The 16,988-nt window shown below is 36.6% G+C and overlaps 2 protein-coding genes across 2 annotated transcripts; one reads left to right on the top strand and one right to left on the bottom strand.

The window, feature by feature from the left end:
• The first annotated feature begins 1,006 nt into the window (after positions 1–1,006).
• LOC100558422 (olfactory receptor 6N2) lies at positions 1,007–4,275 on the top strand. Its single transcript, XM_016995828.2, has one exon. It carries the CDS (start codon positions 2,969–2,971, stop codon positions 3,908–3,910), a length of 942 nt encoding a protein of 313 aa, XP_016851317.1. The 5' UTR covers positions 1,007–2,968; the 3' UTR covers positions 3,911–4,275.
• A 5,184-nt stretch (positions 4,276–9,459) lies between these two features.
• LOC100562962 (olfactory receptor 5V1) lies at positions 9,460–10,386 on the bottom strand. The gene has a single exon (XM_003224503.1). The coding sequence runs from the start codon at positions 10,384–10,386 to the stop codon at positions 9,460–9,462; it is 927 nt and encodes a 308-aa protein (XP_003224551.1).
• Positions 10,387–16,988: the final 6,602 nt, after the last annotated feature.

The following is a 16,988-nucleotide window of genomic DNA, read 5'->3' as shown; positions in this document are numbered from 1 at the left end:
GGAGCTCAGACAGACCCTATATCCCAGGATCTGATTCCAAGATTTCTGCTTTAAACTGCATTATATGAGTCCCCACTGCCAGATAATCTGGGATAAACAAAAAACCTGGGTTCAGATCCTGGGATATAGGGCCTGTCTGGAAGGGCCCTCAGAGACTGCTGCTGGGAGGAAACCCTCCTCTCCATCATCCTCATCTTGCCCCATGATCCTGACAGAATGGATGCTGTTTGTGGAACATTATATCTTAGGCATACAGCAGAATAGTCTGACTAAGGAGATGTTCTCTTTAAATATCTCCTTTGGGTCTTCTAGTTGAGGAGGTTCTCTTTAAATATCCCCTTTGGGTCTTTTAGTTGAGAAGACAAATTCAAAGTTGGCATGAGAATCTGTGACCAACAATGTGTTGTCGAAGGCTTTCATGGCCGGGATCACAGGGTTCTTGTATGTCTTTCGGGCTCTGTGGCCATGAATACTTCTGGAACATGGCCACACAGCCCGAAAGACATACAACAACCCTGTGACCAACAGTTTGATGGATTGTGCCATAGGAATAGCTTGGGAGCAATTAATTTCCTCTTGCAATGGCAAAGGTACAGCTAAGTTAAATGATAGTGGTTGAGAGAAAAGAACTTTGTTCCTTTTGCAATGCATCTTTGACTTTTACCTAATTTTATTGCCACGATTTTGTGGCTGCACTGATTGGTGGTGGATAAATATCACACAGTTGAAAAACAAGCACATGCTATATTTGTGCTACTTCCTGAGGAGTTTTTTTCAGAAGTAACTAAAGTGAGGAACAGAATAAATGTTACTTTTGAACAATTGTAATAGTAAAAACTGATATTTGCAGCCATTGCATTAAATCTTTTAAGTATCTTTTCAAGCTCTAATCTGGATAGCCCCTCCCCCTGCCCCCCTGAACTATCACTTTTCCATTAGACTAATTCTCAGGGTGAAGTCCTGAGATTCCACACTTGGAAAATCCCAAGAAAACTTTTTCAACATTACAGGAAGTCTATGGCGGTAAGAAACATTATAGTATGTGGACATATATCCCAGGACATCTCACAATAATGAACATAACTCTAACCATGTGACCTATTTATGTTCTCAGACCCATGTCCAGGAGAACTTTAAAGGCCCTGTTGTTCCTTGTAGTAGATTTGGTGTGCTGTATGATTTTTGACATCAAAAAATAAAAGACAGTCATAAAACAATAAATATTAGACTCCGGGCCCTTCCACCCAGAATATCTGCATTGAACTGGGTTATCTGAGTCCATATATTCCAGTTCAAAGCAGATAATGTGGGATCTTATTCCGCTGTGTGGAAGGGGGCCTCAATTACCTAGGATTTCTTTTAAACCAGTGTTTTGATGTTACCATTAGAAAATAAGTCAAACTTGCTGAGAATTAAAATACAGGTGTGCTTTGTTTCATCTGAGCATGACAAAAAAGTGCTATGTGACTACATCTGCTGGTTTATATTGCAAATTGGGACAAAGTTGAAGTTTTAAAACCATCAGAAACCTACTTTCTCCTTTTTTTGATAATGTTGTTTAGCATTCTGAACAGTTCCTTTAAAGTTCAGACTGGCCTTATCCACACTGCCCATATAATACAGTATCTGAATGCAGTTTAAGTGCATTGAACTACATTTTATGGCAATGTAGACTCACAGAATCCAAGTCAATGCAGACTTTGATATATGGCTGTATCTCCCATTTGGTACTCTAAAAAAGTCTTAATGTCAGAAATATGCCCCTTCATGTCTGCAAATACATTCCATATGCATAATTTTTCACTCCAACTTTCCACCTTTATTGCAGACTATATAATATATATGTGATTGTAGGAATATCTATGGCTTTATAACTTATCATTGAGGGAACAATAGGTTGGTTTTTAATCTTTCTGTAACTAAGAAGTATGTTGATCCATTTCATTGGAGTCAACTTTTCATTAATCAAATGGTGGCAAGCCATCTCATTAATTAGTCTTTAGCAGTCTTTTTGGATTCAGATGGACCTATCAGGCCAATTAAAGATTTGTTTTTTAGTTTCATCAACTCAGTTTGCAGAGTTGGATACTAACAATGAGACAAATGCTGGAAAGCAGGCTCTTGTTTAACCAGATTTAAACCCTGGAGTTTGATCCTTTGGAGACCATGTTCCCCAGGGTTTAGATATGATCAGGAAATGGATCCATTTTCAGAAGATATATTAATGTTAAACAAGTTCTATATATAAAAAAGTCAGGAGACCAAAACACAACACTTGAGAATGCATCAGAAACCTGTGCCATTCCTTTTTAATACACCCATCTTTATTTGTTTTGTTATCCTTTTCGCCATGCTACTCATAGCAGTTTTAAAGAAACCATCTACTTTCAGATTTATGGTTTTCATCAGTGTGAGTATAACCATACTACTGTATTATATATTATGTATATTCTTCTTTCATAGAAATAATATTTTGTCCTGCTTTTATCTGTTTTGTTTTTTAAGTTGCCTGAAATACAGCCCTCACAATTTAAAATTTCTCTTTCACATTATTATTATTTTCATTAAGATCAAATGCCTTGGGTGGACATCCACTTGGAAGTTTTATATGATGTAGTCTGCTCTGTTGCTTTATCTTTTCATTTTCTTTATGAAAAAGATACCTCTTTCACAACAACCTTTTGTTGGATGGCACCTGATCCATGGCATGAATATATGTAATCAAATTAAGACAGTTTTCAGTTGTGATCCTTATGGGGTATAAATTCTTGTGGATGTGGGTTTTTCTTCTTTTGATGGTCATTTATTCATTGAAAGTGATTCATGTATAAAATATTGTATTAATTTATTCACATAATTTTTAAAGATACAGCTTCAAAAATGTGGCATATGTAAAAAAACTCATATAGTTTGGGACAATAATGGTAGCTTACTTTTTTCATCTAACAGAGGAAGAGCCAGTCTTGAGATGGATCTTTCAAACCATACAACTGTGAGTGAATTTGTTATTGCAGGGTTTCCTATCCTGCAACAGAACAGAATTCCAGTGTTTGTTCTGATTTTAATTGTCTACATATTGACAGTGACAGGAAATATGATCATAATCTTCATCACCCGATATGAAGTTTCTCTCCACACCCCTATGTACTTCTTCCTGGGTAACTTTTCTTTGTTGGAGATTTGTTTTACTTCAGTCACTGTCCCAACAATACTGGTTAATCTTGTCCGGGAACACAATGTTGTATCCTTCACCAACTGTCTTGTCCAAATATATTTCTTTCATGCTCTTGGTGGAATCGAATGCCTTCTTTTAGCTGCTATGGCATATGACAGATATGTGGCTATCCGTTCTCCTCTAAGATACAGCATCATTATGAGTAGTTTTGTCTATGGTCAGCTTGCTGCCTGGTCTTGGGCCATTGGATTGGTATTACCATTGGTGCCAGTAATTCTCATATCTCAGCTAAATTATTGTGGAAGCAATGTGGTAGATCACTTCTTCTGTGACATCTTACCTTTGCTGAGGCTGGTTTGCAATAGGACTCAACTCAATGAGATGTTGAGCTTTTTCATCTGTACATTTATTCTTGTTGGCTCATTCACACTAACGATGATTTCTTATGCTGCAATTCTGATCACTGTTCTGGGCATTCCTTCTTCAAAGGGACGTAAAAAGGCCTTCTCTACCTTTGCTTCCCATTTGACAGTGGTTTGTATTTTTTATGGGACAATGATGTTCATATATGTAAGACCAACCAGAAATCTCTCCTTCAACATGGACCATTTAGTTGCTGTGTTCTACTGCCTGGTCACTCCACTCTTAAATCCTATTATATACAGCCTCCGGAACAAGGAGGTTAAAAAGGCCCTTAGAAATGTTTTCTGTAGAAACCTTGAAGAGCTGAAGTAATTATTTAGTCTCATAGAGAAGACTGAGGTGCTCTAAAAGAAGAACATGTACATGAAAATACAATGACAAGCAAAAATAATACAACTAGAGATTATATCATCATGCACTTTAATAGACTGATATTGATTGCAATTGTTTTATAACTGCAGCTATTGATGCATTTTATTGATCTTAACCAGGGGGTTTTATGATGTTTATGTTGGTTGTTATTGCTTCTGTGTTATTGTATTTGCACTTTTTGTATTTTATGTGTTGCACCTTGAGTGAGACAGCCCGAGTCCCTCAGGGAAATGGTGGCGGGGTATAAATAAAGTTTATCATCATCATCATCATCATCATCATCATCATCATCATCATCATCATCATCATCTAAAATGAACACATTCCATGCACTAGGATATATTGTATTTTAGCTTTTGAAAGCTTGAGTGTATTCATGTTTACTCAGAAATCTATGTCCCCAAGAAATGCAGTGTAAGACTGTAGCCTTGATGTTTGTTGTATTATATCTTGATGCTAGGTAAGCCTATTAAAGTCAATGCAAAAAAAGTTAGATATGACTAATTTGATTTATTTATATTGTAGTAGAACTACTATATGTATGATGACATCTAGGCCTGATCCAGCATACTGTCATTAGGAATATAATAGTTTTGGTAAATAAAGTGGAGCAGGAGAGTGGATCTTCTGAGGAAAATTACATGTATTAAAAAGTAAATCCTTATTTAATAAATTGTTCACCACTATCAACAAATGGATAAATACAAACATCTCTATGTCATGTAAAATTTTCCTATATTATTTTATACATTTTTAAAAAGCTATCCAAATCATCTTACAAAATGATGATGAAGAATATTTCATCACTCCCATAAAGTAATGGTATTTTAGATTTTGTATGAAGATAATGTAGAAAATACATGCTTTCCCTGCCAATTTGCAGGAGAGGAATTACTAATTTATATTACATTCATTCTACCTCCCTCTTTTTGAATTTCAGTCATTTCAACCAGTATTCACTGGAAAATCTGATGTAGTTTGATAGTGTTTGTATTGTTACTTTTCTGGCATTAAAACCATATGATAGACAAAGAGATACAACTTCTGGATGTGATCATTATTCTTTGTGAGTTGTCCTGTGAGAAATTATTTCCTCTAAGGAAATGGTTTGGTTATTTGGAGAATTAATACAAGTCATATATGAAATATATGTTCACAATACATCCTGCTGCCTGCACTGTTGGGTGACAATTCGTTCTCTCTCAGCCCCCCCCCCACCTTCCCGGCCATGTTAATTTTAAAAAGAGATGGAAATGGACCGTGGTTTTTGCTCTAGGTAGTACATGTAAATTTCGTTGAATTTCTAAATGTTTGAGACCTTAAGGACCTCATCACATCAGAGGTGAAAGCAGGTGGTAGCATCCTCTTTCTGTCCTCTTCCATAGCATTCTGTCTTGAAAGAAGGCAGCACATTTATTCCCGAATCACATAGAATACACCTCTATCAATTTCTAGTTAAACCATGCACATACTCCACATCACACATCAATCCTCCTGTAACTGCAATTCTAAACCTTTGAAATTCTGCAATTGCACTTCTTTTTAAAAAAAATAAAACCTTGTGATATGGGCATTCCATTGACAATGAAACGGGAGGAGGTGTCTATTTTTTTACACAATACAGAAACAGAATACCATGGGTAAACAATGGGGTGGGTTGTGCATAATTTAATTTTTGAAGTGTGTAGAGGAGACACAAGCCAGCCAGTCCCCCAAATCTAGATATTTTGCCATAGATCTTTTCCAAACGTTAATGCCACAGTTCTATAAAAAGAATCCTGCAGAATTACAGGACTTAGTTTATCAAACTAAAGATCTACCTCTGAGTTGATCTACTTGTGATTACATTGTTAGCTCCAAGAAGACTTCATGGGCTTACTTCTTACTATTTATGTATAGGGAGGATTAGAACCTAATCTTCACTTAACATTCAGATAAATGCCATTGCACTTAATGGTGCTATTTACTATTTATTGTGAATACACACACATCTTTCTTTTTGCGTGTCGAAATTGATTTCTGTATGTGTGTGTGTATTAGTTTGTGCAACTGTGGCTTAAAGTGAAATTTCTTGCAATGGGAAACAGTTTCCCTCAAAACATTGAGGATCTGATACTCATTTCCACATCAATACCTTAGGTCACATTTATAGGAATCATTGCAATCTTATCCACAATTAACTGGGAACTAAGTTGAATTGCACTCTGTGAAATTAAGGGCTCATCTACACTGATGATTTAATTCGACTTCTTAACTGTGGTGGCAGCATGCATTTAAGGATGCACAATGCACTGAAAAGCCACAGGGAAATCCAAGTTAAGCCCTTTAATATACTTCAGAAGATCTCTATATATGCCCAATTCCAGGACAAAAATTGGATTCACAGAATATAGAGTTCATTGTAGACACACATCCTTGCTGAAGCATGTTGAAGGATTTGGAATGAGGGGGTGAGAGGGCTACAGAAAAAAATACCCCAAGGACTTGGCTGGTTAGCAGGGGGCTAACTGACCTCCTGGGACAAGTAAGTGACTGCCTCCACACCTGATTTTAACTTTCCATTTCCCTTCTTTCACTTCCTATGCCTCGGTAGTGCTGGTCCACATTTCTCCTAAAAATAGGAGTGAGGGCAGAGCAGTTTGAGGCCAGAATCCATGGTTAATAAAATCACCTACCTGGCCTCAAGCTGATTCCAGATCTGTACATCTAATCACTTGTGTAACAAAACTGGTTACTCCCAAACAGATTCAAGCTGCATTATACATCAGTGTAAATAAATGTGCCTTTACTTGCATAGACTGGCTTCAGCATCTGCTCCCAGAAATATGAGCTGCAAGACAAACCACTGGTCTACTCAGACGAAAGTCCCTAGACTTTTCCTTGTGCACCTTTAAGTCCACAATTCTAAATTTAGGATCACACAGATTTACAAGACGTATTTCTGAGCAGACATATTTAAGATATATTGTTAGGGTCAGGAGGACTATAGGATGGAATTATAAGGTTCAAATTTTAATGTCCCTGTGAAGTCCATGCACTTACCATGATCCAATTGCACTCTTTTAGCTTGACCTACCCCACAAGTGTGCTTAGGATAAAAAGGCGGTGCCTACGTGCATGCTGAAGTCTCCCCACCCACTCATGTCGATTGATTTCTAGGGCACTACTGAGAAAAATATCAGCTAGTTTTCAGACAGAGCAGAAAAGAGTTGAATATATAATTATCTGTATTTGTAGTAAACTTCAGATGAGCTTCCTCTTGTAATTTGGTCTCCTAGATCTGTAAAATTCTGTTGTTCTCCTGCCTTAACAATACACTCCTAAATAGACTCAGAAGTAAGTCTTGTACATCTGTAGAATTCTAAATTTAGAATTTTTACTTTAAAAGTACAGAAGGCTAAGTCCAGAGGCTTTATTCTGAATAGACCAGCTGGTTGGATTATACTACACATCTCCAGGACCAGAAGCGTAAGGCTGGTCTACTCACAAGTAAATCTTATTAATCTCTCCTTGTCTTTCTAAGGGCCCTTCCAGACTCAGGAGACCATGGAGCCAGCTCCCAGCCCTCCATTGACCCCCAAAATTAACTGAAGGGCCTTACATGCTCAGGTACCTCCGCCAAAAATTCCTGACATGTCAAAATGACATGTTGAGGGGGGGAGGGATTTCATGCAGCCCAGCATCTCAGGTAAAGTCTAGGACTAAATGGAGGATGAGAGGGGAAGGTGGGGTCACCATTCTACTCCTTTGGAGCCCTTGAGACCAAAAAGCTGGGATCACAGTGGGGATTGACCCCTGGGATCACAAAAACCATCACCTGGAAAGATTACATTAAGCTCCAGATCTTTTCTGGTGTTTAATTAATCCATAGTAAACTGGTAAATCCCAGTTTACTAGGGATTAATTCAGGTTTGCTTGAGGCGGCGAGATAAAGTGGGGTATAAATAAATATAATAAAAATAATAATGTGTTTCCATTTCAGGGTATTGAGATGTTACAGTCTGTATTCAATGATATAGACACAGTCCAATTCAAGCACAATTCCTCTAGCTCTACAATAATGCTCATAAATTAATAGAGGACTAGAACATCTTTGCTCTATCTATCTCACCTGAATTTGTGGTTGCAAAACTAGGGAACTTATACATGAAAGGACTATTTTAAGTGAGAAATCTACCAACTTCTTTTTCCCACTTTTAATTCAAATGTTTTATATAACACACAAATAAAGAAAACAATAATGCTTATACATATTTACATACATACTTAATTACTACATAACCAACTATTTTATTTCTCTTACAACATACAGCCCCATATAACTCGAAAATATAAACATAATTTTAAAAGAGAATTTCCTACTTCTCTTTGTCTCTTTCTCTATAGTTTAACAATTTTCCTCCTCCTTATGCTTGTTTTTACATTAACGAATGAATATCCCAACAGTTTATATCTCCAAACCTGCATGTAAAGGCCTTTGTTCTACCTCAGATATACAGGGTGTCCATGAAGTCTCTTTACCATTTAAAGTTTCTTTACCATTAAGATGGTAAAGAGACTTTATGGATACCATGTATTTTAATAGAACGTTTCTATTTTTTAAGAATGTGTCCACCATTTTATCTCCCAGAAAATCTGCTTGTTTCTGCATTTCTATTAGTTCATTTCTACCACAACTTTCTGATCTGTTAAGACATCTGTTTTCTCTCTAGTTTCCTTGTCTTCTGGAGCAGAAGCCAGAATTTGATAGCATAACTTCAGTTTTAAACTAGCTTTCAAAAAAACTTCAATAAATCTTGTTATATCATAACCACACAATTATTAATCTAATTAAAAGGGACAGCATATGTATAGCAAGGGCAGGGAAAATACTAGAATGAAAAGATAAAAAATATTTTAAAATGTGCCGAGAAATCCTGATGAGTGGAGGATGCAATCAACAGGATACACATTCTAGGAAAAATCTGCCATAGTTGTATTATGCTGAAAACAGCATTTGGGCATATTATTTTTGCTCAAAAACATGATTTTCTGCACAGAAAAATTCTTCTTCCTGCACAAATGAATACACAGGTGAATTTTGCACAGAAGACTTGAATTGTAATAATCTTCAAATGCTGTGCAGTTTTTGAAAATATTTTCACCTTCAAAGGAAAAAATGTTAAAATTGCTTCCTTGAAGAAGAAATTTAGGGAAGAATCACATCCGTAATGCACAAGAACAGGAAATTCATAAAGATGGATCATGATGAAACCACAATGACACATCTCTCTTTGTTTGGATATTGCTCTCCCCACAAATGATATTTGTATTTATTTTAAGAATGTGTCACAACATTTTTATTTTCTTGTTTGATTTAATAATAATGTCTCCCTGTGCTGGGATTAAATGTTATTTTAGTACAAAGTTTATTAAGATCCTTAATATATAAGGATCTTAATGAACTTATATAATAAATCTTACATGGTAAGATTTATTATATAAAGTCTTCAAATTTTTCCCATTGCACTTTGGAAAGCTTTCTTCACATCCTTGTTGCGCAAGGTATATATGACTGGATTTAACAAAGGTGTCAAGATACTATACATTAGTGGGATGAGCTTTGCATTCACTGATGACTGAGAAGAAATTGGTCTTAAATATGTGAAAATGCAACTGCCATAATACAAGAGAACCACAGTGAGATGAGAAGAGCAGGTGGAGAAAGCTTTTTGTCTCCCTTCTGTGGAGCGTATTTTCAAGACAGTTGAAATGATGTAAGCATATGATAGAAGAATACAAAAAAGGGGTGTCCAAGCTATGAACAGGCCAATGAATAGCAAAAGCCTTTGATTGAGGGTAATGTCTCCACAGGACAGTTTTAGCAGAGGAGGGATGTCACAGTAGAAAGCATCAAGGCGATTGTCATTACAGAAAGGTAACCTGAAGGCAAAACATGTGTGTATTGCAGAGTTGAAGAAACCGCTAGCCCAACATAGAGTAGCTAGCTGAAGGCAAAATTTTCTTCTGATAACCAGTGGATAATGCAAAGGTTTGCAAATGGCAACATATCGGTCAAAGGCCATAACTGCCAGAAGCAGGCATTCAGTGCCTACAAAGGAAAAAAAGAAATACAGTTGAAGCAGACAACCTATATAAGAGATGCTGTTTCTCTGTGTGAGAAGGAGACTCATCATCGGAGGAATAGTAGTAGTAGTGTAGCAGATATCAAGAACAGAGAGGTTCCCAAGAAAGAAGTACATGGGAGTTCTGAGTCGCTGATCCAATGTGGCCATTGTGATAATGAAGGCATTCCACAGCACTGTGAATAAATAAATGGTCAAGAATCCACTGAAGAGTAAGAGGTGTAGCTCCTGCAGATCTTGAAAGCCAAGAATGATGAACTCAGAAAATACTGTTTGGTTATGTACCTTCATATCTAATCCCCAACCAGCTGTCAGATTTTTTTTTTTGTCTGTAAGAAAAAGATACAATACATCAAAGTAGTCTCAAAATTATCAGATACTCCATAAATCCTGCAGGCTGCTATCAATTAAAGGATTGGGGTAATTTTGCCACAAAAAGTTTGCTTGCAAGTATTTATTGCTCTTTGTTCTGATAGGCACTGTAGCAAACAGAAAGAGCTGAATCCATACATAATAGTAATATAAGTTAGATTTAGTGCACTAAGTTTTGCCAGTGTCTCTCAGTGCTGCAGGAATATACCAAAGCCTCACCATAATTTGTAAATACATGAAAGAACATAACACACAGTTCAGTACTTCATATTTTGCAGCTTTGTATCGCAGTTGAGATCAATTTGGAAGAATATTCTACAGAAGTTGCTAGAGACATTGATTCATTGTGGCTGTTTGGGTCTTTTCCCTCAAGAGTGACTAAAATCTTATTTTCAGGATGATTTCATAAGCCTACAATTCCCAACAACTCCAACCAGCATGGCAAATAACCCAGCATGATGGGAGCTTTCTTTCCAAAATGTACCACGGTGAGGCAAGGGAAGATGCTTTATGTGGTCACACCCATAATATGGCTTGTCTAGTGTATTGTTCTGTTATCGATTGTACACAATCTGAACCTAACACCCAGGTCTCTCACTTAGTTTCACAATTTATGAAGCATATATTGAATGTCACCAGTTCTTTACATGCCCATGCCCATACCCCTTAAAATAGTGTATTTGGAGCAGTTTGACAGAATTATATGCATGGCACATGCATTTGTAAGTGCAGTTTATATATGCATCTCTTTTTGGATTGAGAACAATGTGTTATTCTGCAGCCTTTTGCACAACATTCATCCCATTGCTCTGTTGTGCTGTTGGCATTGCTTACAGATAAGGATGGAAGACAGGAAAGAAGCAATTAAAAAGTCATGTTGGATCCAGATTGGCAAGACAGTACTATATCAGCATATGCAGAAATGCCCCACTGACTTCAATGGGAAAAACTATATGATAATGGTTTACATTATCATATAATGGGACTGTGAGACAAGTAAATCATGTATTACATCTCTTACATTTCAATGGAAATTAAATACAACCAGTCAAACATAAATAAAAGTATCTCAATATATGTGAATTAAAACTCTGGATAGGATATCATAGAGGGGAGTAAAGCTTATTTAAATTATACACACACACACACACACACACACACACACACACACACATACATACAATGCAACAAGGGTAAGCATTATTATTACAGTTGTTTATTCATATGACTCATTGCTTCAATCTGAAATAATAGTATAGTCCAGTCATAAAATATTCCCTTCCTTACCTGTAAAGGGACCTATCTTCTTTCATGCTCTTACATTTGCAGTGTACTGTGCATTGATTTCACATTTCATTTTAAAATGTATGCTAATGTACCTTTGAGAATTTATACCTCAAGAGTTTTCCTATGCAAGTAAAATTCCCAGAAGACTTTCATAGTCAATAGAATCATAATCAAATCATACGGAAAGTCCTGTTTTTTAAAAAGAAAACATGAACTATGTTTTCAATTGCTTAGAGCATCATTGTTTCTGAAAAATATAGGATTGTACCATGAGAAGAACTGACTACTTAGTTTAGCAAGAATAACTTGTCTTTTCAATCCTTAGCACAAATCTGATATGTACAGAAAGTGATGCTTGCTCAGTTGGTTAAGGGACCATGTACAACCCTAAACCTATACAAGCTGATCTACTACTGTCCATTAAAAATAATAAATGTTGAAAGTTCATCAGGTGAAAAGCCTTTTTTAAAGGTCATGGCTAATTCTGTATTTCAGTTTGCATAACTTTCAAACTTTTTCAAGCACACTTTTTTGGTCTCATTTCTGCAGTTTTGGGGTGAGCTATTTGATGGTAGGGTTGTTGTATGTCTTTCGGGCTGTGTGGCCATGTTCCAGAAGTATTCTCTCCTGACGTTTCGCCCACATCTATGGCAGGCATCCTCAGAGGTTGTGAGGTATGGATAAACTAAGTAAGGAAAGGAAAGAATATATATCTGTGTAGAGTCCAGGGTGTGGCAAGAGTCCTTTGTCACTGGGAAGCCAGCATTAATGTTTCAGTTAATCACCCTAATTAGCATTGGAAATGTTTTGTCTCTTGCCTGGGGGCATCCTTTGTTCAGTCAAGCCCTCAGAGTTTTGGTTCCCATCTACTGTTTTGATTTTGGAGTTTTGTAATACTGGTAGCCAGATTTTGTTCATTTTCATGGTTTCTTCCTTTCTGTTGAAGTTGTCCACATGCTTGTGGATTTCAATGGCTTCTCTGTGTAGTCTGACATGATAGTTGTTGGAATGGTCCAGCATTTTTGTGTTCTCAAATAATATCCTGTGTCCAGGCTGGTTCATCAAATGCTCTGCTATGGCTGATTTCTCTGGTTGAATTAGTCTGCAGTGCCTTTCATGTTCTTTGACTCTTGTTTGGGCGCTGCGTTTGGTGGTCCCTTTGTATACTTGTCCACAGCTGCATGGTATCCGGTAGACTCCTGCAGAAGAGAGAGGATCCCTCTTGTCCTTCGCTGATCGTAGCATTTGTTGGATTTTCTTTTCTTTTCTGAGATTAAACACAAGACATGAGTTTAAAATCCATGCTTAAAACTGGCTGAGATAAGTCTTTAGTTGATTTTTAAATTCCGACAGCTAATATAGCTTTTGGAGCTCTTCTCTAGAAATGGCTTTCCTCCTCTTGAGATAAATATATCTATATCTGTATCTTTATCTATATCTATATGTCTTGGAGGCTTCAACCCTGAAATCAGCATAGGTTACAACTAAGCATGAACACATCATGTGAGTAACACCCTAACTTTGAATGCCATTTTGGTCAATTCTATTGAAGACTCAAGAATCTTAATTAATTTTCCCAATTATGAATGAAAGGTTCTGCTAAACCTTTTTGAGAGGAATATTTTGCTGAGTTAATACTCTCCTTCATGAAGCTAGATTTGAGAATCCCATAAAAAGCATAGAGCCAGCATTCAAATATTTCCCATGTTTATGGTAGCATATGTACAGTAGAGTCTCACTTATCCAACATTCGCTTATCCAACGTTCTGGATTATCCAACACATTTTTGTAGTCAATGTTTTCAATACATCATGATATTTTGGTGCTACAGTAGAGTCTCACTTATCCAACACTCGCTTATCCAATGTTCTGGATTATCCAACGCATTTTTGGAGTCAATGTTTTCAATATATCATATTTTGGTGCTAAATTCATAAATACAGTAATTACTACATAGCATTACTGCGTATTGAACTACTTTTTCTGCCAAATTTGTTGTCTAACATGATGTTTTGGTGCTTCATTTGTAAAATCATAACCTAATTTGATGTTTAATAGGCTTTTCCTTAATGCCTCCTTATTATCCAACATATTTGCTTATCCAACATTCTGCCAGCCTGTTTAAGTTGGATAAGTGAGACTCTACTGTACTTGGATTTTCCCCTCTCCTGATCATCTGTTGTTGTTTTTTTAACGGGGTCTCTGTATAAGTCAATTCCTCCTTCTTTGCTTTCCACTAGTGAAATTTATGATAGTGGTCAGTGTTGCAAAGTTTGGATTTCTGGAAGTTGGAGACTCAACTAGTAACATAGTATGAACCACAATTCTCCTTCAGGAAAAAGCATGATGAGAAGTATTGTCTTTAACACTTGTAAGTTGTAACATATTTGCATGTTAACTACTTTGATTCATCATCGTGTTGATGAACTAGAAAGAAATCTAAATTTATGGATGCTTTATTTAATTAACTGTTAACAAAACCTTTAAAAATAGTTTTCAGAAAACAAGTCTACAAAAAATAATGATTTCATTACAAATACATATACAGTAGAGTCTCACTTATCCAACACTCGCTTATCCAACGTTCTGGATTATCCAACACATTTTTGTAGTCAATGTTTTTAATATAACGTGATATTTTGGTGCTAATTTTGTTAATACAGTAATTACAACATAACATTACTGCATATTGAACTACTTTTTCTGTCAAATTTGTTGTCTAACATGATGTTTTGGTGCTTAATTTGTAAAATCATAACCTATGTTGATGTTTAATAGGCTTTTTCTTAATCTCTCCTTATTATCCAACATATTCGCTTATCCAATGTTCTGCCGGCCCGTTTATGTTGGATAAGTGAGACTCTACTGTACTTACATTTATGAATATATTAATATTCAGAAGACTACAAATTGTGAAGAGTCCTACTGAGCTTTTTGGAGGTAATTTCCTAAGCAAAAAAAGTGCCCCCTTTTCAGATGGGAAGCCAAACAAAAAGGAATACTCTGCATCCCTAGACCACCCTAGAAAACTATCTTCTGCAATACTTGTGGTTTGGTGACATAATACAAACCATATCCTCTTTCTAGGGGTTATGCAGTTCTATGATTTTTCAGAACTGTTCAGGTCACGAGCTATTGTATTAGCTTTGTGTTTCCCCCATTGTTAGAGGCTCTGGATATGGTGCTTTCATTAGTGCATAAAATCAGGGAATTTATTTTCTACATAATCAACTGGAAATTCCCCAGTAACCATGCAAATTATACCCCTTGGGTGTTTCCCAAGTCTTGAAAAGTCTTGGTAGGTCTACCTCCTTTGCTAGAAGCAAAAAGCTTGGGCAGCAGAAGGCCAAATAAGTCTTACCTTGTTCTATTTGTTGCTCTAGTTTCTGGTGATCAAATTCATACCTATGTTTGCACTGAGATGGAATCCTTTTGATAATCAGACGACTCTTCTAGATTTCCTTTTACAAGACAACTCTAATAATTTCTTAGGTGAGTTTGTTGTTTGTGCTGTAAAGATGACTCTGACTTATGGTGAGCATATCATAGGACTACCTTTACCTAGTAGGTTTCAGTGGTTGAATGGGAACTCAAACCTTGTCCTTCCAGTATTCTAGCTTTAATCTAGAGAATAGACTTCTGTTTCCCTTCTTCAGTAGCACAGAGCAACAGCCTCTGCTTGTCTTTAATCCACCATAGGCTATCGCTCATGTCCAAGTATGCTAATTTTTCTTTAAATACAAACATGTGGCATTTAATGCAAACCGTGGTGCACACTTTATTTTTTCCTAGCTGTGATCACCATGTATCATTGTTCATTACAGATGTCAGTGAAAATTTACCACTAAGGTTACAGGAAAATAGGACATCCTAGAGGTTGCTGGAATCACCATGCATTGTGATGATTCCAATGGTGCATATTTGGGGGCATGGAGAACCAATCACCCCATGCCCTGTATCGTCTGACTTACCCAAGTTACCATCCCACAGGGGGAAGCATCGTCCACCCGGTTTCCCCCCATTATTCCTGGTGGAACATGGGAAACCTCCCATGTTGCTCTCATGGTAGCATGCTCCACCTTGTCTTCACTTTAAACATGGAGCCCCGCCAGAAGTACCTGTGTGTCATGTAATGGGAGCCAGTGGGCTCTGTACTTAAAGAGAAGATAAAGTGCAGTATGCCACCAATTCTATGCCCATCTGATAAGGTTGATAGTTAATTGGAAAGAAATCTATGCTGCCATTGCAGTTTGTAAAATAGATATATCTCCCTTTCTGCTTGCTACAATCAGGATATTCCCATCTCTGGTTTGAAGAAAAGCAGAAGGAATAGCTGGATTAAACATCACTGTGATTTGGTACTTTATTTAGATGCTGTTTAGTGTTTACACTTCGCTAGCATACATAAAAGTGACTTTGCAATTCTAAGATTTTCATATTCAGCATGCAATTCTCTTTACAAGCTACTCTTACCTATCAAATACTCAAAGAATATGAATCATAGGGATGGAGAAAACTGTCTTCAAAGGTTTGGGTTTTTTCTGGAAGTTTAAAGTTGGATTTTGATATTTATGGAGAAAAATTTAATACAGTTATTATTTGTATGGTTTCTTGATAGTTGTGAATCATGTCCATGGTTTTATGATAGCAATCAATTAAAGTCCAAAATCAATTAATAAATTAATAAATAGAAATATATAGCTCTGCTTTCTTTCTTGAAATTAAACAGGAGAGCACATTGTCTCTGCAGGATTAGTTTAGAATTTGTGAGCAAGTTTTATGAAAGATGCTAAATTGGGGAAGGTTACTTTTCTAAAGGTTTGACGTAAACTGAGTTAAATATCTTACTTCATCTGTCCTACTTGCTGCGAAAGTGGTGTAAGAATCTCATCGAAAATTGAATGTAAAGTAAAACTTACTCCTGCCAATACCAAAAAAAAAATATGAGTCACAATGTTCATTTGTTTTTGAAGGGTGGATAGGATTTTGTGATTTTCTTATTGCATTGTCTTGCATTGATCTTTTTTTTCATTCTACTGTCCGTAATATTTGTTCTAAAGAACAAGTTGACCATTATCAAAACAACTTTATCAGATTAGTTGTTATAGATCAAGCATGGGTAAACCCACCCCCACCCCGCTCCCAGCCTGGTCCTGCCTGCCTGCCCCACCCCAGCCCACAGTGAGGCCCTTGCCAAAATATGTTTGCCCATGCCTGTTATAGATGCACAAGCA

This window comes from Anolis carolinensis, chromosome 6 (genome assembly GCF_035594765.1).
Source record: "Anolis carolinensis isolate JA03-04 chromosome 6, rAnoCar3.1.pri, whole genome shotgun sequence".
Taxonomy (NCBI): Eukaryota; Metazoa; Chordata; class Lepidosauria; order Squamata; family Dactyloidae; genus Anolis; species Anolis carolinensis.
Note: the sequence above shows the minus strand (reverse complement) of the source record. Positions and strands in the feature narration are given on the sequence as shown.